This window comes from Phymastichus coffea, unplaced genomic scaffold (genome assembly GCF_024137745.1).
Source record: "Phymastichus coffea isolate CEN01 unplaced genomic scaffold, Cenicafe_Pcof_1.1 PCOF00006, whole genome shotgun sequence".
Taxonomy (NCBI): domain Eukaryota; kingdom Metazoa; phylum Arthropoda; class Insecta; order Hymenoptera; family Eulophidae; genus Phymastichus; species Phymastichus coffea.
Genome location: NW_026706817.1, coordinates 8,453,185 through 8,480,147, shown reverse-complemented (window position 1 = coordinate 8,480,147; position 26,963 = coordinate 8,453,185). Strand labels below are relative to the sequence as shown.

General features: G+C 41.8%; 1 protein-coding gene across 1 annotated transcript in view; it reads left to right on the top strand.

The window, feature by feature from the left end:
- LOC131668442 (putative aldehyde dehydrogenase family 7 member A1 homolog) overlaps positions 1 to 26,963 on the top strand; it is a 787,423-nt gene that overhangs the window by 627,217 nt on the left and 133,243 nt on the right. Inside the window, exon 6 of the mRNA XM_058942621.1 lies at positions 8,756 to 8,884. Coding sequence (XP_058798604.1) covers positions 8,756 to 8,884 — 129 coding nt within the window. The remainder of the gene's footprint in view (positions 1 to 8,755; positions 8,885 to 26,963) is intronic.

Below are 26,963 nucleotides of genomic sequence, written 5' to 3'. Positions count from 1 at the left end.
ACAATATAAAAGTTAAAAAAATAAATAACAAAATTGTCAACCTTAATAATGAAAAGAACTTTTGACACGATAAAATAAATGGAAAGATGCTTAAAGAATCTCGTCGAAAAGCAAAAATGTACAAAACTATAATAATTAAGGCGATAATTAAATTCACTTACTACTTTTCTGATTCACGGAAAGTAGCTACAATAGTAACATTTTCTAAACCCAGTAAACCATCCGAGTTTGTTTTGTCATATAGACCAATAAATTTGTTGCCAATATTCTCAAAAAACATGTGGATGAGTAATACAAGAACGATTTAAGGAGGTTCAGGAGTGTCATGAAAATGCACAGATTTTCATGAAATTGAAAACTATGGTAGAGTATGATGTAACATTGATGTCTGATTTTTTTCAAAATTTTGGACCTCGTAGTTTTGGAGAAATTAATGCGTATAGTTAGCATTGTTTTAAATAGACTTCTCGTGTAAATGAGTAAATTAACTTCATCTTATGGGAATAACTTGATGAAAAAAGCACAGATTTTGAATTTGTAAAGACGGTTTGAAAGAGAATTAATCGATGATTGTTTTTATGTGTTTAAACTCATGGCTTACCGTGATTCCGATTAAATAATAGTAATTTTAGTATAAAAATTTTCTAGCTTAATCCAAGCTCACGGTGCTAACTAATGAAGTGCGGCAACATCGCAAACATTATATAGATATATTGGGAGTACAAATAGAAAATCGCCGTTTTTTCTAATAATTTGAGGTTTTATTGTAAAAAACTCGTTACAATCTCATTCTTCAAAATAATTTCCATCCTTAGTCACAACTTTTTCCCATCTTTCTGGCAGCTTCTGAATTCCTCTTCGAAAAAACTGTTCGTCTTTTGACGCGATCCACGAATCGATCCAATTTTTGGTTTCTTCGTAAGAACGAAAGTGCTGTTCGGCCAGGTCATGCGTCATTAATCGGAACAAGTAGAAATCAGAAGGGGCGATGTCAGGAGAGTACGGCGGGTGCGATAGGATGTCCCATTTCAAAGTTTCCAGGTATGTTTTCACGACCTTGGAAACATGTGGCCGAGCGTTGTCATGCAGAAATATGACCTTGTCGTGCCTTTCCGCGTACTTTGGGTGTTTTTCCTTCAACGCTCGACTCAAACGAATCAATTGCGTCCGATAGAGGGCTCCTGTGATGGTTTTGCGTGATTGCAGGAGTTCATAGTAAATTACGCCAAGCTGGTCCCACCAAATACACAGCATCAGCTTCGAGCCATGAATGTTTGGTTTCGCTGTCGAAGTTGATGCATGGTCGGGAAGACCCCACGATTTTCTCCGCTTTAGGTTGTCATAGTATATCCACTTTTCATCGCCGGTCACAATGCGATGCAAAAAACCCTTCCTTTTTTGCCGTTGGAGGAGTTGTTCGCACGTGACAAGACGCCGTTCGATGTCCCTCGGCTTCAGCTCGTACGGCACCCAACATCCCACTTTCTGGATCATTCCTAAGTATTTCAAGCGATGGAAAACGGCTTGCTGAGTTACGCCCAATAAATCCGCAAGTTCCTGTTGCGTTCTGCAAGAATCTTCATCCAGCAAAGCCTCCAATTTCGCATCCTCGAACTTTTTTACGGGTCCGGGACGATCCTTGTCATCTACGTCATACTCGCCATTTCTAAACTTTTGGAACCATTCCCGACACGTTCTTTCACTAATACAGTTGTTACCATAAGTTTCTACAATCATTCGACGCGCCTCAGCTGCATTTTTTCCCGAATGAAATGCCAAAAGCAACACTTCCCGCAAATGTCTCCTGTTCGGCTCGAATTTTGCCATTTTTGCGCACGAACAAAACAAAGCACAGTAAAAATAGACAAGGGAGGTGATGAAGAGTTGTTGACAAATGCCTCAGCTGGCTATGTAACGTTCCTGTTAACAATTTTTTACCGACGTGCAATACTGACGCCACCTATGGGAAAACGGCGGTTTTCTATTTGTACTCCCAATATTTAGCGTAGCCGGTATTGCAGAGCAGATACGATTATATTTATTATGAATTGAAATTGAATTAATTTTCAAATGATTTAGACGAAACTTATTCAACATTATGATTTTTTTTATTAATTTAAGATGAATTGAAAATACATTAATGGAATAAATATTTTATTGAAAACGCTTTATTGTCGTTTCAAATAACCAATAAATAATGTACATTAATTTTTGGCATGCAAATATTTTAAATAAATACTGTGAATTCGACGTATAAATTGTAATCAAACTTGAGTTTTTAAAAAATTCAAAATATTCTGAAGTATTTTTTTAGATTTTATGACAGTTTGCTTTCCGTTGTTGCATCCTTCAAGCAGATTCGATGTTTTTTCTTCGCCTTCTAATTTGTAAAAAAATTCTTATGTTTTCACTCCTGAGATCAGAAATTGTTTTCACTAAGATCAGAAATTCTAATTTGTAAGTTCGTAGAATTTCTTCATAGCTACGAGGGTTGCTACTTATATTTTGAGCCTAATAATGAAAAGACAGTAATTTATTATCTAAAATGGCTTTATTGTTTTTCGAAGTATTCTCCATGATGATAAATGCACTTTTGCATGCGCTCGAACCAATTTTCGTAACACTTTTTCCACTCTGATTGAAGTACCTCCAAAACATGATTTTTGAATGCATCAACGGCTTCTTCAGGCGCCGAAAAACGTTGTCCACGCAATTTATTCTTGATATGCGGGAATAAAAAGAAATCATTTGGTGCTAAATCAGGGCTGTATGGAGGATGACCCATCAATTCAACGTTTTGGCCAGTCAAATAGGAGGTTGTTTTAGCTGATGTGTGAGAGCTTGCATTGTCATGATGAAGAATGACCCTTCGTTGTCGCTTCTTTTTTCGTATTTCACCAAGCACTTCTGGCAAACAAATGGTTGTGTACCATTCAGTTCATTCAATCAATTCACTGTTCTACGATGCTCTAACGGTACAGTCGCCACATGTCCAGTTATTTCAAAGAAACAGGCGATCATTTGCTTCGAAGTGCTTCACGCACGAATCACTTTTGTTGGATTCGGCTCGTCTTGGAAGACCCATACAGTGGATTGCTGTTTGGTTTTGGGCTCATATGCATAGATCCAAGATTCGTCACCTGTGTAGATGTTATACACAGCGTATGATGCACCGCGATTGTATTTTTTGAGCATTTCTTTGCACCAATTGATGCGAGCATCTTTTTGAGCTTTTGTCAAATTATGGGGGATCCAACGAGAACAAATCTTTTTTACAGCTAAATGTTCATGCAATATCTTATTGATGCTCATCATACTCATGCCCAAGGATACCTTAATCTCACGATATGTTACATGCCGATTTTGCTTTATTAGTTCGTGCACAGCATCAATGTTTTCTGGCACAACAACTGATTTTGGACGACCTTCACGACTTTCGTCCCCGAGCGAACTGCGGCCACGATTAAATTCGTTATACCAGCGTTTCACAGTGGCAAGGGATGGGGCTTCATCGCCAAAAGTCGAAGTAAGTTGATCGATGCACTCCTGTTTTGATAGCCCACGTTGAAAGTCGTAGAAAATCATCGCACGAAAATGCTCACGAGTTAATTCCATTTTTTGCCCGAGATGAATTTTTCAAGTTACTGTGAACAACACAAATTGCACTCAAATGAAAAAATGTTCTGAAGAAGATTATGGTTAAAAATGTCAAACTTTCCACTGGAAACGTCAGATGGCGCCTCTAAACACTTAGTATTGCCAAGGCTCAAAATATAAATAGCAACCCTCGTAATACCTGACGAACATGGTCGTTTTTTCATTCCAACGAAAATAATTCCATCCATACAAGTAAAGGAAGGTAACAATTTTTGCGTATTCTCATTGCTATCTAACATAGAAACTATCTCTCCTACAGTCTTTTTCCTCTCAATAATCTCATTAATGCTAAAAAATTCTGTGCTCAGTTTTTCCAATAAATTTACATCGAAAATAGCGTCATGAGCACCTTCCGAAGAAAGACACAAGAGATCAGCTGCCAAGGTAGTAAGTTTATACCCGTTTTTTCTTTTAGGGTATTTCTTTTTAAATAACGCTAATGAGTCACTGAAATCTTCAAGGACCTCTTCATAGTCTTCAAGCAAGCTCACATTTTTCAAACTTAATATTAGTCGACTAGAATCGAAAGTGCAATTATATGCAACAAATAAACACTTTTTATTTAAACTTCGTAAGAAAGTCAGCAGCTTTGTGAAAACTAATTTTTGAGGCATAGTTTCAACTTCAACTCCATTTTGAAATAATTTTTTATGAACTTTAGTAAGACCATTTATTTTTGATGCTGTTGGATTTATTGGTTGTGTAGGGGTTATAAATGATTTGAAAACTTGCTGTCCAAACTTCACACATATTTGCACAATCGTGCTTCAACCTCAATCCAGCAGTTTCAAGGTCAAAAATTAAAATAGCTACGGTGCTGGTTTCGAAAGTATTTGAATCATAAGCTAATACTTCTATGTAACTTTTGTCATTGTTAGGAGATTCATCTAGTAAAGCCATGCCTCCCTCACTATTTTCTTTTCGATATTTTAGTTGAGATCTTTTTGCCTTCAAATCTAATCTATTCATTTTAAAAGCTGGTGTAGAAGCTTTTTGTTTTCTGGCTAGTGAGATTTTTGTACTTTTGATAACATATACATTCAATAGTTTTTTATGAATAATACCAGCTTGATCCAAACATCTTTGTAAGTACGACACTTCATAATTTTTCTGAGCCACAGTGGCACTAAATCTGTAGTCGGTAGATTCCGATGTACAATATATTAAGCCTTTTGGATTTTTGCGACACATGGAATTATTGAGGCTTTCATTTGCTTGACTACTCGCTGCACCGACAAATTTGGAAGTGTTTGCCGACAAATCATCAAACAACTTTTGTAAGTTTTCAAATAACGTCGAATCCTTCAAAGTAATACTGTTTGCATTTTCATTTTCATTTCTACTTTTACACCAATCCCCACAATTTCGGTGCATATCAAATAAGTGGTAGGGTATATTTTCCAAGGCATTTTTAATTCCATTAACATTTTTTTTATTTTGATGGATAGCGTAACTGAAATAACGTTGGATGTGTTTGATTACATCACCTGTCAATTCGTGAGCCGGGTCTGATATCTTTTTTAGCGTATACAGCATGCTTCTTACATTGTTGGTGGAGTGATTCATGTCTGATAATTTTACAATATTATAATCGATCACATTTTGTATCTATGAAATACTACAGCTATCATTGTTACCAATGAAAGCGCCAATTTGTACGTTATTTTCTTTTAATATTCGACTCTTAGTAACTAATTGGATAGCTCCATCAGATTCCATTGCTTTGGCACTGCCCTTGAAATTTTTTCTGCAATCATGCAACACCTTCTTTCCTGTGTAAAGCTCAGAGTCACAATAGCGGCATTTACGATTCCTCGTGCAATAGTCTAGAACCTTTCCAGTTTTCAAGCCTATTAGAGCACAGTAACCATTCAGACTATCATACGTGCGACCATTTCCTCTCTGACCCCAGCCCATGTCAAATGATGCAAAAACTCTGACAATGCTGCTACCATTATTATCAACATTAACAATCAAGTACCCTTTTTGCAATTCTTCTGGCCTAACAAAAAAATGAAGGTAAAATAACAAAAAAAAATTTTTTATCTTTTGTATCTCAATTTTTTTTGTGGAAATTTATTCCAAATCATCAATAATTAAATATGAATGTTTACATGTTTCTTTGAATTTAAATTTTATAATATACTATTAATTCTTAAAATTATTGTCGTATTGTATATAACGTAAACAGATCTCATAACTTGATTGATTTGCATGCAATGCACTAAGAAAAATAAAAAAATCAAAAGCTATTATCTTAACAAAATATAAAATTGATTATAAATAAAAAATCACTGTAAATAATAAATAATAAATCAATTAGATGTTGTGACGGTAAACGTCAAATTAGCGCTAATTACCTAACCTAGTAGCTGCCTGCGGCGGCAGCACTTACCCGTAGACGAAAAATGTAACGAAATATGTAACAGAAAAAAAGCAGACGGAACGCGCGCGATTGAAAACGAGGCAGTGGAGAACCAGCTATCGGTGCGGAAGCCAGAAAAGTCAAGGTTCGCGAACCAATTGCCGATACGTGTACTAGAGTCCAGGATAATTGTCACCGAGCTACACGGCTTGCAGACCTGAGCCAGCCGAAAAAGCAGCAACGTTACGTGCGGCATCAAGAGTGTGTGTGTGGGGTTTCGCCATCGAGGGCGAAACCACGTGCGCGCGAATTCGCGATCCACGACAAAAAGAACAATCAGACTTTCCCGCAATGCGAATTGTTCCCTTCGTCTTCGTGCGTCTGCAAAATAAAGGTAAACTGGCCAGCTTAATCTTGCGACCGCGATTGCATGCATGTTAATTAATCTTCCGTATTCGATGTGAAGCGTGCATGTAATAGCTCTACGGACAAAGAGCAGCGAGCGTTCCGACACTGCATGTTGTTGTCGAGCGAGCGCCGATGTAAACATACACACGTGGGCAAATTCTAATGTAGCATTTGAAAGATAATAAAGAGTTTTCGTTCGTGATGTTAACAAGTACTTTCGACGTGTTTGTTCCGTATTGATTCCACTCCTGTAGATTCGTAGATTTGTTGGTTGACTGACACTCGTTCCCTCTTGCTCTCCGACTTTCTTATTTGATATAGGTGATTGCGAGCGTATTTACGCGATCGCCTCAATAAAATTAATTAAACGGTAAGCAACCCTGTTACAATGTATAAATTATCATTTCATTTAATAAGTCGTAGAAGAAATCAATAGTAAATAATTGATTGGTTTGGTTGTAACTGATAGTTATTCAAAAATAAAAATCACTACGATTACTTTAAATTCACTTATAAAATTGACTCTCAATGAAGTTTCGTTGTGCAATTGGTAGAGCGTAAAATGTTTATAATTAGCTTACAACAACTTCTTTAATTCTTTTATGCTTTCAACAGTAAGTAACCGTTCCATGGCAGTTGCCTCTGTGCAGCTTTCTTTTGCCACAGCTTCTACAATAGGTCCAATAATTCTTTCATGAGTTTTAAAAGTATGTGAATCAACTGTTGACAAATCCAATACACTAAAAAACTTGGTGATATGAGTCTCACCGACGCCACTATGAATGGCAGCTGTAAATACGCATTACAAATCAATCTCACAAAAAACTACACACTTTATTGTTACATTGTTGATGCATGTCATAAGAATTAATACATACCTAATGCAAGTTTGGTATTGATGGCGAATACACTTTTCCCAGTGACTGGATTTGTGTATTCATCTCCAGTTTTCAGCGTATTCACAAGCAAGTAGTAATGACATCTAATACTAAAAATTGAAGCTGCACCTTTTATAGTCTCTTGCTCAATATATTGTAAATCCAGCCTTGTATTACACATAGTGCAATTCATATTTTTAGACATAAATGCCAAGTCGACTATACGATTTCCTTGCAAGTTGCATTTCACCTCTGTAGGATCTATCTCTTGAATTTTTGTACAGCCTTTTCTTCTTTTTCCGCATTCAGTACGTTGTAGCATTCGCTTGTACTGTTTTTTGCTTGCAAACTTGCCTTTCCATCGATACTTTTCGCAGTTTTCGTGAGACATAATAAATAATAGGTGTTTCGATACAATCACAATATAAACAATTGGAGGTTAGGATAGGTACACGCAGCTGCTCAAACCGCCTCGTGTCGTGTCACTCATCTGCTCTGTGCACGCATGCGCAGTGCAGACAACTTAAGAAAAATAAATTTCGAAGTATGCTATGTTGCCAGATCGTTACCTCCAATTCGTATTTTCATAATTCAAATAAAAACATAAAAATTGACGACTAACGCATATTAGGAGTAGATACTTGTGATGAATGTTCAATTCTCATCATTCTTACCAGTTCATACTCATCTAAGTACAATAATACAGAACATTGAATTCAGTTATCTACAGTTTGCGCCACTGATTTCATCCAATGTTAAAGCATAGGCACTTTCCCCTTACCCCAACCCCCCTGGTGACTGTCCCGAACCTCCTTAATAACGTATTGATAGAACAGAAGATACTGCTCAATCATCGGTTCATAAAGATGAATAATTAGAAATAATTAGAAACAAACATGCTACAGTGGAGCAAATAAACGAAATCACCTCTACAGTCCGAAAAACCTTCTCAAGAAATGAATGTTATAATGCAGCAGCTGTTTACGTAACCAAAGTTTTCACAAAGTCTGGCACAGGGGGTCACTATATAAACTAAATAAAGTTCTATCAGAACAATTATATTTCATCATAAAATTGGACTTAAAATATAGAAAATTTAAAAAGATAGAAGTATCAAAGCTTATAAGTATTGATATAGATTACTAAGTCATCTGAAATGATACCGTCTATTAATGTTATTACGCGTGGTAATCCCCTCTATTACTTGCACACGCACTTATTAAATAGCTGGCACCTACAAGTAGGACAGACAGATTTAAGGCTAGGAACATATGGGTAAGACTCGTGAAATTGGCTACAAATTGTTATATTATTTTTTCCCTTTCTATAGTGAAATAAAAACAATGTATGACATGTTTTCTCTCTTCCATAGCATGTACCTTCCATGGTATAACATGTATAAATAGTTTAAAATAATATTTAATTATATATTTCCGTAATTTTACAGTATTAGATGACGCTGATATAGAAATGGCTGTTAAATCAGCTGTATTTTCTTGTATAGGGACTGCCGGTCAACGCTGTACTAGTACAAGAAGAATAATATTACATCGTAAAATTGAGAAACAATTTACAGGTAAGATTTATTTTTAATGATAGATTATGAGCTTATTTTTATTTAGACAAGTATTTTTAATTCTTTATTTAATATGAAATCGAATATACAAACTGATGCCCTTTTATATATTATTGCTACATTTATCAATAACTAAAAATATGAAAGTCAAACAAAAGTGAAACATTTTACTTTTCAAAAAAGTCCCCGTTTGATCTCCTACTATTATTACGATTATAGAATTCATAATATAACATTATCTAATAGAATCAATACTTCATTAGTTAGTTTAGTTAGTTTATTTATTTACAACTTATATGTTACATTTGGTTTTCATTTCTTACATTACTATTTGTGTCTCGTATCCAGTTTGTGTAGTTGATAATGTATGTGCTTTATGTGTGTGGATGTGTGTGTGTGTGTGCGTGCGTGTGTGTGTGTATGTGTGTGTGTGTCTTGTGTATATATGTACATATGTAGGTGTGTCTGCAACTCTTGCGTCTCTGTCTTCTGCGCCTGTACTTTCAGATTTTCTTCCCATGTTTTCTATTGATTAATCTTCTCTTCCTCTCTCTCTCCGAAATCTGCCTTTTCCGCTCTTCTGTTTTTCTCTTTCTTGCATATTTTCTTTTCAACTTTTTCCTTTGCCTTTTTTTACTTTCTTTTGCCTTTTCACCTTTGCCTTTCCTTTGCTTTTGCTCTCATTCTTGCTAATCATTCCATCTATCTTTCTCCTTATTAGGGCTTTGACACCTTTTTCTTATTTCCTATTGCTCCCTCCGCCTTTCCTTTCCTCAACCTCATTTATTTTCTTTAGTATCTTATAATTTGTCTTTTTGTTTTCCTTTTTCTTATCTTCTTCGATTTTTCTTCTTTTCCATTTTGCTCCTGCATCCAATCCTGTTTCCTCTAGCTTGTGTAGTTGCTAGTACTTGTGTTTTGTGTGTGTGTGTGTACGAGGTGTGATCAAAAAGTAAGATGATCGGCGTTCGCGTTTCTACCTCACGATGTAGACTTTTAGCCTGCTGCGGTTCGCGGCCAAAATTTAAGAACGCCGGCGAGACTTTTGTGCTCGCTTGTATCGTCGTATTCAGCGCCTGCCTGAATTCATGCAAATACTTATCCCAATTCCTGTGATCATGATCGACGAACATCGCCACCATCAGCTTCAGCGTCTTAATCGCTCGCTCGGTGAAATTCGCCTGCTGATGGTACGGTGGACAAAGTACGTGCTCAATCTTGTACTCGTCTAGCGTCGCTTGAAACTCATTCCCACAGAAATTCTTACCATTATCCGTGATAATACGAGTACTATTGTTAATGATCTCTTTTTAGTGGCTGTAATATAATGATTAGATATATCAAATACTGTTGAGATGCAAATAATTTAACAAACAACGTTTTACGATGTATTATCAGAATATACATAGCAAGAAAAGGTCATTTTAATGTTTATTGATTTTAACTATATATGAGAATCTTATTTCTTAGTAATTTTACACTGCCTGACTATTATCAAACTACTAAAATGCAATCGACTCATCGACAATAGATATCAGAGACCCGTGTTTTTGTTGAGTAATACGAACTGCTAACTAATAAATTGTGAAACAATCATAACAAAATAAAAAATTCTTTTAATAAAACGTACAATGTAAAAATGCACATTATAATTTTCGAAAATTACTGTATTGTAACACTGTAATTAGCAAGAAACCGCAAAGCCAACTACATAAACCGGATCTATATTTATTTCTCACATGAGCATAATATTATTTGCAACTTAGCTCTTATGCTATCTTTACCCTTGTCCAAGAGTTTCCTCAACAGCCTGTAATAAAAAAAATTATTAAAATTTTAATTTTACACTGAAAAATTAACAGAATAAGTATCAAATTAGTAATTTACTTAATTTCATTCCTTATAAAATGAAAATAAGCAAATCTATTTAAGTCTATACACTCCGCATTTTTAGTCGTAGCATCATAAAGTTAATTAACAATACTATTTTATTGTCCATTATCGTTATTGTAAAGAGCAAGGTGAAAGGGAGTCATGTAATAATCGTTGTTACTGTCAACATTGCTCCATTTTTCAACAGTTTTCTTTACATTTACTTTCAACAACAAAATGCAACGGATTATACAAAGACAAAGGACAGCATCTCTACTGATAAGGAGGTTTGCGTCTGTACCATTGTTGATAAGAGTTTCAACAATTTCTGGATCATCTCAAACAAGTTGTTGTAGTAGTTGTTGAAAAATTGTTAAATGACTTTAGTGACCACTTTCAATACAAATATTCTCTGTAGATAGAATGTGAACCATTGTTGAAAAAAATTTAGTTTCTGATATGGCAACTTAAGTGCAGTTTATTATCTTTGGTATACTTGTAATAACTGGCTTTCATGAGAATTGTTATACCTTCTAACGATACAAATTCTAATGAAAAATTGTTTGCAATTGAAAAATAAAATTTAGTTACTATAGATTTAAATCTATAGTAATAATCTATAGTATTTTAATCTATGGCTAATGGAGTATAAAAGTACAATGATCGTTTATAATTCTCAAACCAAACATGTAATGCGGTACATTACAAAGATTTGCCTGAGAGTGTTGCATTATTTGCAACACCTCAGGAAAGCCACCTCCGTCCTTTGCCGCCCCGTAACCAGCCGTATAATATTAACCTATGCGCGTCCTAATTCATACATTAATTATTTTCCATATCCGTCCACCCCAACCTGAGAAAATGATGTAACAAGTTGGAAATCGCGATCCGACGGATGAGCGAAAAATGGAGCGCAATAAGAGAAAAAGAGCGCACGCACACACACACACTCCCGACCACGTGTTGCCGGCTGGAAGAAAACACACGGGAAACCTGAATGAAAAATGCAACGAAAATGGATGTGAGCGAAACCTGCGGATACGTTACACTTCCCAACACTGACACAAACACTTTGGAGATGATAGCACACCTGGGGCAAACAGAAAATCGTCGATGAAGCAGCAGCCGGTAGTCAACTGTGTCAGGCTGCTGCGCACCATCGGCGACATCCTGAGCGCCACACACACTGACACTGCGGCCGATCACTGTTAACACCCGGAAACACACACACAACACCCAGACACATACGAGTATCACACAATCGAAGGGGAGCGCTCCAGGAGGCGCTTCGAAAACCGGCAATAGAGCATGAGGTTGACACGCGGGAGCGAAGGCGGCAATCTAGAAGAGCGGTACAGACTGAACGAGAGCGAGCGAGACAGACTGGACGAGAGCGAGCGAGACAGACTGGACGAGAGCGAGCGAGACAGACCACATGAAGCAAACGAACTAAAATAAGTATTATATAGATTCAAATGTAAATGTAATGATGAGGGCGCTACGAAAATAAGACCGACATACAATTATATTATTACTACAAATAATTTAGCGATACGATTTATAAATGTAACATAATGAAATATAAAATTAAAAATACTTGTATTCGGCCGCTATCACCCTTTAAATATTAATAAGCAACAAGCCACCTGCCAAATTGAATTAAATTAATAACTGCAACGATTGCCGAAAATCGTTATGCCTCGTGCGGACCGTCAAGCGTGGCTAAGCGTAATAGCCGTGATCGGCTTAGGTTAGAGAGAGAGAGAGGGCGCGCGTTAGGGGCAACGACCGGGAGGGGAGAGCTAGCGAGTCAGTATGACCGTGTTCATCAGTCTGGCGATATCATTGTTTTCCCTTGCGAAGTGACATCGTTGTACAGCCGTGCCGAGTGACTTACAGAGGAGATAAATAGATAATCTGTGCTGAGTGTGGTGAGATGAGTGCGCGCACTGTACAACGTGTGTGGCAGCTGCAACCACAATCTCAGCAGCATCCGCTGCGTAGCTCAACAACAGCAACAAAAGCCGGTTGCAGAGGCAGCTCGTTGCTCGCGTAAGCGGATACGGTTGGCCACCGTATCCTCATCAGAGCTGCGGTAAGCGCGCTGCACTTTTGAGTTTGTTTTGGGTGCGATCCCGCGCAGCGTGCGCGGTGAGTTTTGTAGACATCGTCGTGCGTTTGATTAGTCCGCGACGTCAGCGAAATTAACTCTCTCTCTCCCCGTTAGGTTTATTTTGTATATACCGCGTGCGTCCACGACTCTCGGCAAATCATCCCGTGTATCGGATTTACCTCGTCCAATAAAGTGGTTAACTAATAATAAGAGACGATCTTATTATTTCGTATCACCTTGCCCGGTGTCGGTGTTTATATTTACGTTTTGATTCGAACGCGCCGAGAATTCAACAAAGGTCACGAATACAATAGATAGACCTGTTCGTCAATCGAGTTGTCTGCTGCGGCCGACGGAGCGCTGGTAAGCAAGCGCACCAGCGCCTCTAGCGGGTAGTTCGAGCATCGAAGTTGGATTGCTACGAGGACTCGGCGCATGCGCACACCGGCGTAAGGTGAGTCAGTGCGCTCGAAGCACACAGATAACAGAGCACCGGTTGGCCATTGCGGTAATTATAATTGCCTGGGATTTGCGACTAACGGTAGCCTGTTACATAACATAAAATCGACATACAACTATTGTATCAATGTAAAATATCTAGCGATGCGATTTAGAATATGAAACATACTAAAATAGAAATTAGAAAATACTTGTATATGGCCGTTACAATCTCTTAAGTGTAGTAATAAGCGACAAACAATCTGACAAATTCAATTGATAATTGATTAATGAAATTCGAAACTCCGACGAAACTCGCTGGTTACGTAACGACCAATAAGCGAATTAGAATAAAATTTGATTTCCGTCCGCATCGAAAAATAAATAAAAGTAGGGGTTGATCTTTCTCATCAATCAATGCTAGCCGACTTAGTAGGGAGTGAAAGAGGGTAAATAGCGACGAAAGTAGGAGATAAAAAGAGGGCGCTGTACTTTTCTAATTTACATATGGACCAATGATGAAATATTTGGAGGGCGCTACTGATATCCGACTTAGCATATCAGCCAATAATAGGATTTCTTCTCGGAAAGAGGAGAGGAAAAATGATCTTTGACCGCGAAAAGCCGTTTCTCGTCCATTTTGCCGCTGATCCTCAAGTTAGAAAGAAGCAAGTGTTCCAGTTTTTGCTGCCGTAATTTCGTTCGTCGAGTTCTCAGCGGAAATCTGTAAGTAGGCAAAGTGCCACTTACTAAAATTAATTGTGAAGTGCGGTGCGTGAGTTTTCTCTGGCAAATAATACCGTCGCGACGCGTGGATTCGTTGACGCCGGGAATTCAGTGCTCTGGTTAAGTTGCGCTGACCTTTCGCCATTTCTTCGAATTTGAGGTGAGTGCTAGGAGTAAAACTAACAGGATTTAGATAGTGAAATAGAAAATAACGGTTTCAAATAGAGGAATCGAAAGTGTAGACCGTCGAAGATTTAATCCGCCGGGACGTGTGGATCCATACCACTGCGAGTTGAATTGTGTCGAGTTGCACTGATCATCCGCTATTTGGACCGTCATTGTATGCGTATTTTGGAATAAATAAAAATTAAGATTGACCAATTGTCTTAATTTTACGTCACGTGACCCTCTCTTCCCTGCATACTGATATTATTTTCATCCGCGGACGGTTAATAACGGGAAGTACTTGTTCGCTATTTTCGGTTGCGACATTAGGTAACAAACACGCGAAATCGAACGAATCTCCGACCTAAGACGAGGAGTCATAGCTTGAGCTGCCGGCATTTCAAGGATATGAGAAGACGAAAAGAACCGAATTGTTGGATACTAACGGCCTAATACCATGGAAATCGCGGGTCAACGTATGCCTTCCCACTCTGCGCAGTCGCACCGTGGGCGAACAGAGATACCCACAGATATTCTGGCCCTACCCCCGACGATCGCCGGGGGTACGGCGGTCTGGTACCCTTATAATTAATCGAGGAAAAAGGGCCAATCAGGTCTTGTGGAAGAAGAAAATCAAATTTATATTTCGCAATAATTAAAACAAATCAATTAATTTTTAAATATTAAATTAAATAATTAATAATAATTAATTATTTAAATAATAAAATTAATAATAATTAATAATATATATAATAATAATAATAATAATTATAATAATATAATATAATATAATATAATATAATAATAATAATTAATAATAATAATAAATTAATAATAATTAATAAATTAATAATAATTAATTAATTATTAATAATTAATTAATTATTAATAATTAATTAATTATACTCACATTTATTTGTAAGATTTGTACATTTAACTGTAAGAAACATTGCAACAACTTATTTGCTTTTATGGTTTTGTGCAAGGCACGTTATGTTGATCTGCAACACAGCAGCGTAAAATTTATCACATCACCTCATTTCACTGTCACTGCAAAAAATTCAAATATATATTTATTAACTTTAGCGAAAAATTCATTTCTTTTAAACAAAAATAAAAAAGATTTTCATAGTTTCTTCATTCTCTTTGTTGATTTATCTAGTAATTTGATACCTAGATTCTCATTCATTCAACAGTTTTAGTGCTGTAGTTAGAGCTCTATATTAAGATTATCCTGCAAATTTCCACTAATGATATTGCAACGGTAGTTGATTCGATTAATCGATCCGTTCGCGATTCGGTACACTCGCGATGTTAGTTCGAACTACTAAGAGAGAGAAGGGGCGCGCGAGGTTTTGAATATTCAGATAAGCCTTAGCTGCTTTAGCGTAGTATCGCCGTGATTAGCTTTTCACTGTGTTTCGCCGTTATTTTTATAAATCAAAAGTTTACCTGGGACTGTTAAATACGTGCGAGTGCAGATAGGGATCATCACAACAGCAGCATATAAAGTAGCAGCAAGCAGCAGCAGAATTTTGGAGCGAGGTAGCGCAGCTGATATTCGAGGAGCATCGACCGTTGATTCTCAATAACAATTACGGCTCATCACCGTAATTGCACCGCAGAGTAGGTGCACCTCCCTTTATTATTGCGCGACAAAATACTTTCGAAAGTATTTTGTCAATTGTGAACGTAATTTTTGTATTCGCGCCGAGCGTTAGATTTCGCTGCAATTTTCGAATTCTCTCTCTCTCTCTCTCTCTCTCTCACCGAATTATAATAAATAATTATGAAATCTATTCGCATGCGTTAGTCTTGTGGCCTATAAAAGACTGTAGTTTTTGTTAATTAAACTTTGTTAATTTTATTCGCCGTTTACGTCATTTCGTTTCCTATTAACTTAATAGATCTATAAAGGCTTAAGTCTGAATCCAATTTCGTCTAAGGCATTAGGCGAATTAGACATTAAGTCATTTATACTGAAGATAGATCGAGTGTCACAAGGCAAGTGACTTAAGGTGAGTTCAACTCGGTTGGAAAGAAGACACTGAAACGAAATCATCAAAGGTAAAGGCGAATACACGTATAACTATACGTGTTTAACGAAGCGGTGGTTAGCTCTGCATCGTGGAAGTTTATGCGTTAATAAATTTTTCATAGGATATCCACTCCGTTACAATATTCATAAATATTCTTTTCTACTGAGATCCATTGATATTCAAAGTAATTTTCACCCTTCTCTCGTTTAACGCTAAAGCTTTTGTTATATGAACTTTTTGGAATCTTAATTAAATCTCTAATTTTTATTTAATAAATAAGAATTACGTTAAAGTTTTCTTATCACAAAAGTTGTAAACGATCTGAAATGAAAAAGAAACTTCTTCAATATTTTAAAAATACTCGTATTATTAATTTCTTATCAGAATTTGTCACTCTAATCTAGTAAATTAAAGAAAAAATAAAAAGAATAATCATGTTTTTCATATTAACAGATTAGAATTTATCGAAAATAAAACACCGTCGTCAACGTTTTAAAACAATAGAACTTCAGTAACTGTTACGATTAGCCAATAGCGTTAAATATTCGCTGCAATCAGCGTAACCATACCTTGCAAACATGTGACAATTTTTTTAAAAATCGCTTTGAAACAAATGAAGTTCATTTCAAAATTTCTAACTATTTGAACAAAGAGATTGCATGTTCTTATAGCGCCATTAGTCACAGTAGATAATTTCTGCAGTTATGGTATCAATCCTGTAAATAGAATAATTCAATTATTATTCAGTCATGAATTTAGTGAAACTATTTAGAGATGCAGTTATTTTTTTTTCGCGAGACGTGTTACTTATAAAGAGCTAGATGAAGCGATTATTGAAAAAATTACAAGCAATATATTGCTCCAACGCGACGAACGAAATCTTAATTTGGAGAAAAATTATTCCCCACAATCTACGTATATAACAGATGCCTGTTTTTATCGTGGTTATTTTTAAGTAATAAAAGCATTAAATGTTTGACTAGTACGTTTATTTTCTATATTCGTTGACGAAAAATAAAAAATGACAACCTATAATATATTATATAATATATTACTTTCCCCAGTGGAATATATGATGACTATTTTTTCTCGTGTCATTGTATTGCATAATGGCAATAAAAATATCATAAAACTCATTAGTCTAATTTATTTATTAAGAATTATTAAATAATTTCAAAGAAAATTTCAACAAATAAAGTAAAAAATAATCTCAAGTAAAATGATAGGACGTAAGGCAACCATATCTCCCACAAAATTAAAACAAAAAATTTTATATTTTGAAATCTACAACGAAAATAAAACTTTAAAAAATAAAAAGGATTAAGTTTAGAACAGAATACGTAAAGTTTTTATTAAGAAAATGAAATTTTTTAATGTCTATGAGATGGTTGAGCAGAATGTGAGAGGGTTATAGCGATGTTCGCTAACCCTGTGTGCGGCACTCTCCTTGCGTTAACGCAGCGACCAAAAACGCTATATAGCGACTACATACTTGTGTCGTTGCAGGATATGGAGAGAGGAGCGCGCGACGATCGGCGAGGTGTCGCTGTGAGTGCGAGTGAGAGCGAGAAGAGCGAGAGAGAGAGAAAGAGAGAGCGATTTTGACTGATTTTTGACGGCGAGAGAAGTAGGAACGCGGCGACGCGAGGCAGAGAAATTAAGAAAGAGGAAGGACAGTTAGGCGCGAGCTCTTGAGTAATTAGGGCCGCCTAGGAGAAGACTGGACGAAACGAGATTTTGGCAGAAAGAAACGACTGCCATCGGTGCGACTGCCACGTTTGCCAGGAAGCCAGTTGTCCGAAGCAGAGCCAGTACACGCAGCGACCATTCGCCGTCTACGAGGCAAAGACCGTGCTGCGGCCCTTCCTATAGCAGCTTCAATCATCGCCAGGGCACCGTTTCCTGCGGGACTACGCTTTCGCCGGCGTCGCCTCTCTGTCGACGGACCGTCGGCATCCGGTGGGTCCAAAGCCAGTTAATCTCTCTCGTGCCAGCTTTCGCTCGATTACAGACATTAGCGTATTTTGAAAATTTATCGCGCACGCTGAGCAAACTCGCTCGCATGATCCCGCGAACTCTGGTCGCGGAAAGGTTGAGCGAGCGCGCTCACCGCTGTGAAGTAAATCTTGTAGCGATATTTGTGAAAAGGCGTTAATAAATGAGATCGCTATATGTAGTATAAGTGAATTAAAGTGTCCGATTATTTGTATCAACCTCCCCAACTAGAGCGAAATTCGGCCTGTGAAAGTCAGCGCCGGCTTTCTTTACCGAGAAATAACCCAGAAAAATTAGCAGAGACCAGCCCAAGGCGCACGGTGGCTGACCCGTCTCGCATGGCATCCGTTGTTTAATCTCGGCGGGTTTCGTTGTTCGCATCGCTTTGTTCTGGTTGGAAACAGGGGATCGCGATAATTCCCTTGGTGATAAGTTTTGGACAGTGCGGTGTCTCGGCCGATCAGTGCTTTTCGGCGAATTCGCGAAGTAGCGAGCGAGAGCCGTGGAAATAAGTCGGTAGTTGCATGGGACATTTTGAGTTTTCGTTATTATGGTGTCGTCAACACATTTGGCTCGAGTTACGCGGAAGCCTGGAGCTAGTGAAACGGGCTGAGGCGAGTATCGCGGTGTTGTGATTAAGCGATTACGCTGTAAATTGGTGTGCTGTTATTGTGCAGATTGCGATTGCTCGAGCCGGGTGTTTTGGCTCGCAACGATCATTCTCGCCTATTTGGATTGTTGCTAAGCGAGAGCTCAACGTTAGACGTGTTTAGAGGCTGAGTAAGGTCTTTGTGTTGCGTACTCGCACCATAGGCATGCCGGCTTGTGCACGTTGAGCTGTTCTCGAAAATAAAGAGGACAAACGCGCTTAGGCCTGTTGAAGGTGAAATAGGCCGAGGAAAGCTTGGATCTGTTTTGGTGCCTGTTTGTTTACCGCGCGGGGTCGCGTGAAATGCGATGCCGGTGACGAGATCGCCCAAGCATCGGAGAGCAGCAGAATCGCGGCCGCGGCCAGAAGCGTTTAGAAGGCGGGTTATGAAAATTTCTGTAGTAAAGTCAATATGGGAGCACATTCAGGCAATGCAAATTCAGGAATTGCTGATAAGGATGACGTCGAACGTATTAATTACGGACGGTACGACTGCGATCATGCAGGGCAGAGCATTTCGCGCATTTTTATATAGCGTGCGTCATGAATCGGCACCGCCTGTGAGAGCTGACGATTTTCTGTCAGGTAAAATACCGACTATCGTTGATGCGAGAAGCGCATCATCGGCGCGGGTCGGATCACTGCTGGAAACTTGAGAGGCGGAGGTGAACGCAGCGGTAAGCGCTCGACGAGAGCGGAGTGACGTCATGCGGCAAACACGTGCGTTGCCATCGGAGACGTGAGTTCACGCCACAGATGGTGCGATTGCACGTGAGGAGGTGCGCGGAAGGGATCAAAGAGCGGGCTTGCATCGTTCGGTGCCGACGGACTTCGCGCCAGCTCTGGGTATTGCGAATACGTAAACAGAGATTGTGCGAACGCGCGCGGAGCGGCGACCGGAGAGTTTCCACGGTCAGAAGCCATCGATGTGGCAGCGCGCAGTAAGAACGTTTTGGCCGGCATGGTTGATTTCGGCAGCATCTAGGGTAAATAATGCCGAGAGCCGGGACGAACGCGAGAATGTATCGCAAGTAGCAACGCGAAGCCCGGGAAGTACGAGCACGCCGGTGCGTGATGGCGCGCAGCCGGGGGCGAAGTACCGACCTTGTGAGAGGCTGGGGACACGGACTACGATTCGGTGCTCGAGGACGACGAAATGTGGCTGGAGAACGCGTCAAATGAAGAGCGCGCGAGCAAACCGAGAGGCCGACTCCTTAATGAGCAACAAGCAGACGCGGTCACGGCGGTAAAAAGTTGGTCTTTATCATTCTCGAAGAAGGGTGGACTGACAGCGGAGCAATTTTTGAGGCGATTGTATGAAATACAAATATTTTACAGATTCAAGGACGCAGAGATATTGTCGGCGTTAATGTTGTCGTTTACTAGTACAGAAATGGCTTTATGGTGGGCAACGAATCACTCGAGCTGGGATACATTGCAGGATTTTAAAGATGAATTTCGGCGCCAGTTTTGTCCGCGGCGATCGCGCGAGGACGTTTACGACGCGCTACGCCGCCGAACTCAAGGCGAAGATGAGCCATTACGTGAATTCCTCACGGCTTTCCTGTATATTGCGAGTAGCTTAGAACCGAAGCTTTCGGAAAGTAAACAACTTGAATTGATTAAAAATAATTTATACCCGAAACTTCGCAATTATATCAGGGCGAAAAAGGGTCAAACGCTCAAAGACCTTCGCGTTTACGGGAAGAGATTTGAACGCAAACGGGACATCGAGAACCGCTACCGCCCGCCGCCAGCGCCGCAGGAGTTGTTGATGCCAGAAGTTGCTTACCGCGGAAATTCGTCAAAAAGAATCGCGAAGACTAGTAGTTGTGCGAACTTCGCGATGGGCGAACGGGTTTATGCGGTCAGGAATGAGAATAGTAAGGACCGCCAAGGAAAGAAAAATAAGTCGGCAACAAAATCCGTAGGCAGAAGCCGCAATCTGAATAATGAAGGTGTAGCTCAACGAGAGGATGTGGATTCGTCAAAAGAGTTGACGAGAGATATGGTGGCCGTGTTATCACAGCTAGTTCAATCGCAGAGGGGCCCGCCCAGGGGAAATGCGAGCCCTGCTGAGAGGAACGCTGCAGAGCGCGTGACGTTTCAGGGCGTATGCCACAAATGCGGGGGGCTGGAACATCGGAAGGCCGAGTGCCCAAGCCCAGAGAACTTGAAGTCGACGCGAACAAGTTCGGAGCCGTTGAGGGCTGGAGGCGCGAGTGGCAGAGGGGTTTCTAACCAAAGTGCGAGTCGTAATCGGGGAAAGAACTCAGTGCGCTGCTACAAATGCCAACAGCTAGGACATTACGCGAACCGGTGTTCACAAGGAGGTAGAACGGGGTTAACGTGCCAAGGCTGCGGTAAGGAAAATAAGACGTTGGAAACATGTCCGCAATGTCAGGTATGGTTCAAACCTCTGGAAAACTTAAAAGCGGGATCCAGTTGCCCGACGGATTCCGCGTAGTTGTGCGTAATAGGGCACCCAACGGGGCAAAAGTAGCATTCATGAGGCTGTTCTATAGTAAGTTCGCAGAGTTTCAACAGCAAGTTGAGCGAAATGAAGCTAGATTGGGCGCGAATAACGCGAAAACAGAGGCCTCTATGCAACGCGAGAGCGCGAAAGGTAGAATCAAGAAGAGTTCAAGAATGCGTGAAGCAGGTCCTGAGCGCGAGCGAGGAAAGCGAGCGTTGGAGTCGGAGGAAATGCTGGATGCACGCGAATTAGAGCGGAATCGAGGAAATGGCCAAGGGAGTCCGACGCTCGGGCGTAGGTCGAGAGGTGAATCGACGAGAACGTGCGGGGTGGATCAGCCGGACAGGAACTTGATGGAAACTGCAGAAACCGCGCGGTCTTCGAGAAGTCCAGAGGGGAATGCGGCGCGTGCGTGACCGGTTCTGGAACAAACTCGGACTGAGAGATCGCCTCAGCAGGCTGGAAACTCAAAAACTGACGACCTTGACGGTGTAGACGAGACGTCGTCGCGATCCGTCACCTCGTTCAGGCAGTTTATGGTGCTGAGCGGAGAGGTAGCAGTTAGGGCGACACCGATCGCATCGGATTGGGAGCGTTGGATGGCGCAGGATGCGAGTCGACACGCAAAGATTGGGCGCATAGTCGGGGAAACGACAAGCGAGGCGAGTCATCGGGGACCGGTACGGGTTTCTCGCGCCTTTGCGCTCGTGTTTACGTGGGCGAACCAAAAGTGGACGCGGTGGAAAATCGCGAATTACTGGTAGTCCATATCGCGGGGAAGCCATACAGTGCGCTGTACGATTCAGGAGTGATGGTGACTATCGTCGGCCCGCGGATACGCGGCGACTTTGCAGACAAGATTGAGCCGTACGACTTCACGTTAATCGGGTTTTCGGGAGTGAGAACCGTGATCGTGGGAAAACTTCGGCTCAGGGTTGAGATCGAAGGAGTGTCACGAATGATCGTAGCGCGAGTCGTGGATGTACCAGTGCAATACGACATGATAATCAGGATGGACTTCATTCAGGAGTTCGGTATTGGCACGGAGCATGCGAATGGGAGATAGCATAGAGAGGATGGCCCGTGGCACTGGTTCGCGGAGTTGAAGCGCGAAAGTGTAGAGTTCCCGAGTGATCCCGGGCTCGTGCGTGTTCGCGTTAGAGCCGAGGTCGCGGAGCTCTCCGAGTTGCGGTCCTCGCAGCGCGAGTTATTGGAACGTCTGGTTCGGCGGGTAGTACCCGAAAAGTCGCCTGCGCGTACGCATTTAATAAAGCATGAGATCAACGTGCAGGGTGCACGACCAGTAAAAACTACCTTAAAAGCGAACGTTGGCACTGGGGGCAGGAGCAAGCCGAAGCTTTCGAAAAGCTAAAGAAAGCGCTGACGGAGGCGCCAGTTTTGGCGAGACCCGATTTTGCAAAGACTTTCTTTATTCATTGCGATGCATCGTCGTATGCGTTAGGTGCGTGTCTAATGGGGTCGGTTGGCGCGGTGGGTTCTTGAACTCCAACAGTACGATTTTGAAATCGTGTACAGGAAAGGTCGCCTGCATCATACGCCGGACGCGTTATCGCGCGCGTATGAGGACGGCAAAGAAGTAGCAGCTTTCGCGACGATCAAGGATCCTGAATACTTGCAGCGCATGAAGGACGTACTTGCGAGACCGGATAAATTTCGGAATTGGCGAGTGGAGGACGGAATGCTATATAAATTCTCGTCTGATAGATTACTCGATCCGGTTACAAACCGTGAGCAGTGTTGACGCTTGGTGGTACCGTTAGAACACTGAGCTCGAGTGATGCGAGACGCACACTGCGAGCCGTCGGCAGGACATTTCGGAAGGGATAAGACCTACGATAGAGTCGCGAGAGAGTATTCATGGCCCGGAATGTATTATGACATCACGGAATTCGTGCAATCGTGCGAGAAATACCAACGGTATAACATAGAACAAAAATTTCCGATGGGCCTCATGAGCAAGCGGGTAGTTGAGCAACCGTGGTTGGTAATCGAGGCAGACGTGATTAAACTTCTGAGGAGTAAAAATAGGTTTAGATACTTAGTCGTGTTTCAGGACTTGTTCACGAAATACGTGGAGTTTAAACCTCTTGTGTCAGCTACGGGGAAATCTCTCGCGCAAGCTCTTGAAGAGCTTATTTTGTATCGATGGGAGATACCGGGGTATATTGTCACGCATAATGGTAAGAATTTCTGTGGGAATGAGTTTCAAGCGACGCTAGACGAGTACAAGATTGAGCACGTACTTTGTCCACCGTACCATCAGCAGGCGAATTTCGCCGAGCGAGCGATTAAGACGCTGAAGCTGATGGTGGCGATGTTCATCGATCAGGATCACAGGAATTGGGATAAGTATTTGCATGAATTCAGGCAGGCGCTGAATACGACGATACAAGCGAGCACAAAAGTCTCGCCGGCGTTCTTAAATTTTGGCCGCGAACCGCAGCAGGCTAAAAGTCTACATCGTGAGGTAGAAACGCGAACGCCGATCATCCGCTCGACAATCGAGGATTGGAGCGAGCGTATGGCGAGACTCGATGCGTTACGCGATCTTGTGATTAAACATATTGAAGAAGCGCAAAACCATCAGAAGAAACTCTACGATAAAAAACGACGAGACGTAGAGTTTTCAATCGGCGATCTAGTCTTGAGGCGAGCACACACTCTGTCAAGCGCGAGTGCGGGGAAAAACGCAAAACTGGATCCGCGATATACCGGTCCGTATAAGATTTTGCAGGTAGTTTCTCCGGGAATTTATATGTTGACCACGAATAACAACAAGCAGGTACCAATGGCTCATGTATCTGAGCTCAAAAGATATGGGCTTTCTCGAAATACGAGGAGAGGTAGTAGCAGAGGGTGATTTGTCTGTTGTGTGATGTTCGTATTGTTTATTTTATTTTTATGGATGAGTTAAGAGAAGATAGAACCGTGATTATCTGGTCAGCGGACTGAATGTTAGATGAGGTAGCAAGGCTAATACATGCATGGTTTATTACAGGAGAGGTAGTTATGCTGGAGGAAACGCCGGGTTTCTCTGGCGAGTACGCCGAGATGCGAGGAGTGGTGAAGGAAAGCCAGCAGGGACAATCGGCGTTAGAGCTGCCTATTGTGCCGCGGGGCGCGTGTGACCTGGTGACGCGGGCGCGGCTACAGGGCAGAACCAAGGCGAGAACGCTGGTTCTGTTCCCGAGGGGGGCGCCGAAGTCGAGGTAATCGCGGACAGGGTTCTAGAGGTAGCGGTAGCGAGACCATTTGAGAGGCGCACGAAGCGAGGTACGCTTCGTGTTGCTACTCTCGCACCTGGTCGGAGCGCGGTGGTTGCTGCTGCTGCTGCGGCCGCCGAAGCGAGGGCAGGGGTCGCCGAATGGCCACACGATTTGCCGGTGGGCGCAGTAAAACTGTCACCGAGACGAGGATTCAAGAATCAGGTGGCGATGGCTGAGCCTACTGGAAGTTGGCTGCCGGTGGATGTACAACCATCCACTTCGTGGGCAAGCTTGTCGGACGAATGGGACAACAGCAGGACTGTCTCATCGCTGTTGATAGCTGAACTTCGTCGGGGTGTGCGGACTCCGGAACGAAGGCAGGAATTGATTGGGAGGTTCGGCCCGATTGTGAATGAATTGATTAGGCCGAAGGACCTGCTGCCGGAGCGTTCTTTGCGCTTCAGCGCACCGGATCCATTATCTGCATCGGAGCGTCCGTGACCTCGGAGGTTGCCGCCGGTAAGCGCGACGTGGCGCGCAAGCACGGATGGACTTCCACCGGAATACTTAAGGGAACTTCGGGAAGAGGAAGACGCTGCTAGATATGGAACGTCGAGAAGACGCCGTAAGAATCGGAAAACGCCGAACTTCAATGACTATGAGCCGTCATTTGCATGTGCTGCTCTGATAGCACAGGACAATAGAATGGTTCAAGTCGAACTTGAGGAGGCGCGAGAGGAGCAGCAGCGAGAAACGCAGCGTGCTCCGCCTACCGCAGAGCCACCGATCATGGTGAGTTCGCTAGATTCAGTACTTGCGATGCAGTAAGCACCGGTAGCTATGGACGTTGAGGCGGAAAACACGAATGTACGGGTAGCTGTTTTGTCCGAAGCTGACGAATCGCAACCGATGCGACAGTTACGTGAAAGCGGGGCTGATGCTATGTCATCGCATCAAGCTGCTGAAAGACCAGCTAAACCGTACAACATAGGTCGTGGCAAGGATAGGTACCGCGTGTTCCTCGATGGGACACGCATACCAGCACCAAGAGCGGGCGCGAAGGTTCGTTGCCGTAAGGAAAACCAGTAGGCGAGGGCTGCGGAAGCCGAGGTAGCAAGATCGCAAACACAGCCTCAAAACGTTTTTTCACCTGAAATACCTTGCACGAATATAGTTGGCGGCGTCAAACGTTCCTCGTATCTTTGTGCAAGCCTCGGTTCTATAACTGACACCTGAGCACCTGAGGCCAACAGCGCGTTATAGACTTCATCGCCTATCTACACCTTCAAGAAAAACTTATTCTCTGTCACGGCTACTAATGCTTGATCCGATTCTTCCGTTTTGGGCAAAGCTACTGAGTTATCCTCAGTCTCCCCCCTCACCGAAACGGACGGTGCGTCTGTACAGACGACCGGACGCCTACCCAAAGCTACAGAGTTGGCGGGTTCGTTAAATATGTGCGCATTATCTATGTGCGAATTTGTTGAGCCCGCCGTGTCGTTAGATGTGGAAGAGTCCACGTTAAGCTGAACTTTGTTCGTTCCGACCGCATCCCACGCATCGTACTTAAGCAATGTTTTGCTTGTCGCCGCGTCCCGCTATTCATGACCGACCCTAGCACTAACACGTTGAACCGAGGCTTTTCCGCCGTGCGAAACGCTCGAGTTTTGATTTTCTGGCTTTAAGGGCCCGTCCAACATCGAGGAAATAAACTCTCTACTAACTACGAGATCTGGTCTCTCCAGCTTCTCGTCAGCTACATCGTAAACGACTTCATTACCCGGCCTACAAACGACTTGCATTCTTTCGTTTGTACCCGATTCTAATCTCTCGTCTACACCTAATACTACCGGCCTGCAAACGACTTGCTTTCTTTCGTTTGCATCCGATTCTACTTCTAACCTCACACCAATACTGTGATCGAAATTCCTTATTTCCGACGCAACAACCAAGTTACTCTTCCTTTTTAGCAACTTGTCTATCAAAACCGCCCGTTCGATTTGCTTTAAGCAGGAGTCGCTGAGCGGTCGGCGGCTCCCGCACCCAAGTTTCCCTGTCTTGCTTGACTACAAGTCGGACAATTTCGGAAGACAAACCCAACGGTTCCACAAACCTGACACTCCGGCTTGGCCTCCGTCGGTCTCAGTGGCCAATTGTTTGCATAGTGCCCAGGTTGTCGGCACTTATAACAAACAATCGGCTGCGAATTCTGCGCAGCCGGGCACTGAGACCGCTGATGGCCAGGCAAACCGCACGCGAAACACGCGCCTACAAAAGGCCGTTGTCCTCTCGCGTTGCCCGTTTGAACGCCGTTCGTTTGTCCACGCTGTTGTGGAATCAAACTCGGCGCAGAAAACATTGGTAGCCGGGCGGCCGGCG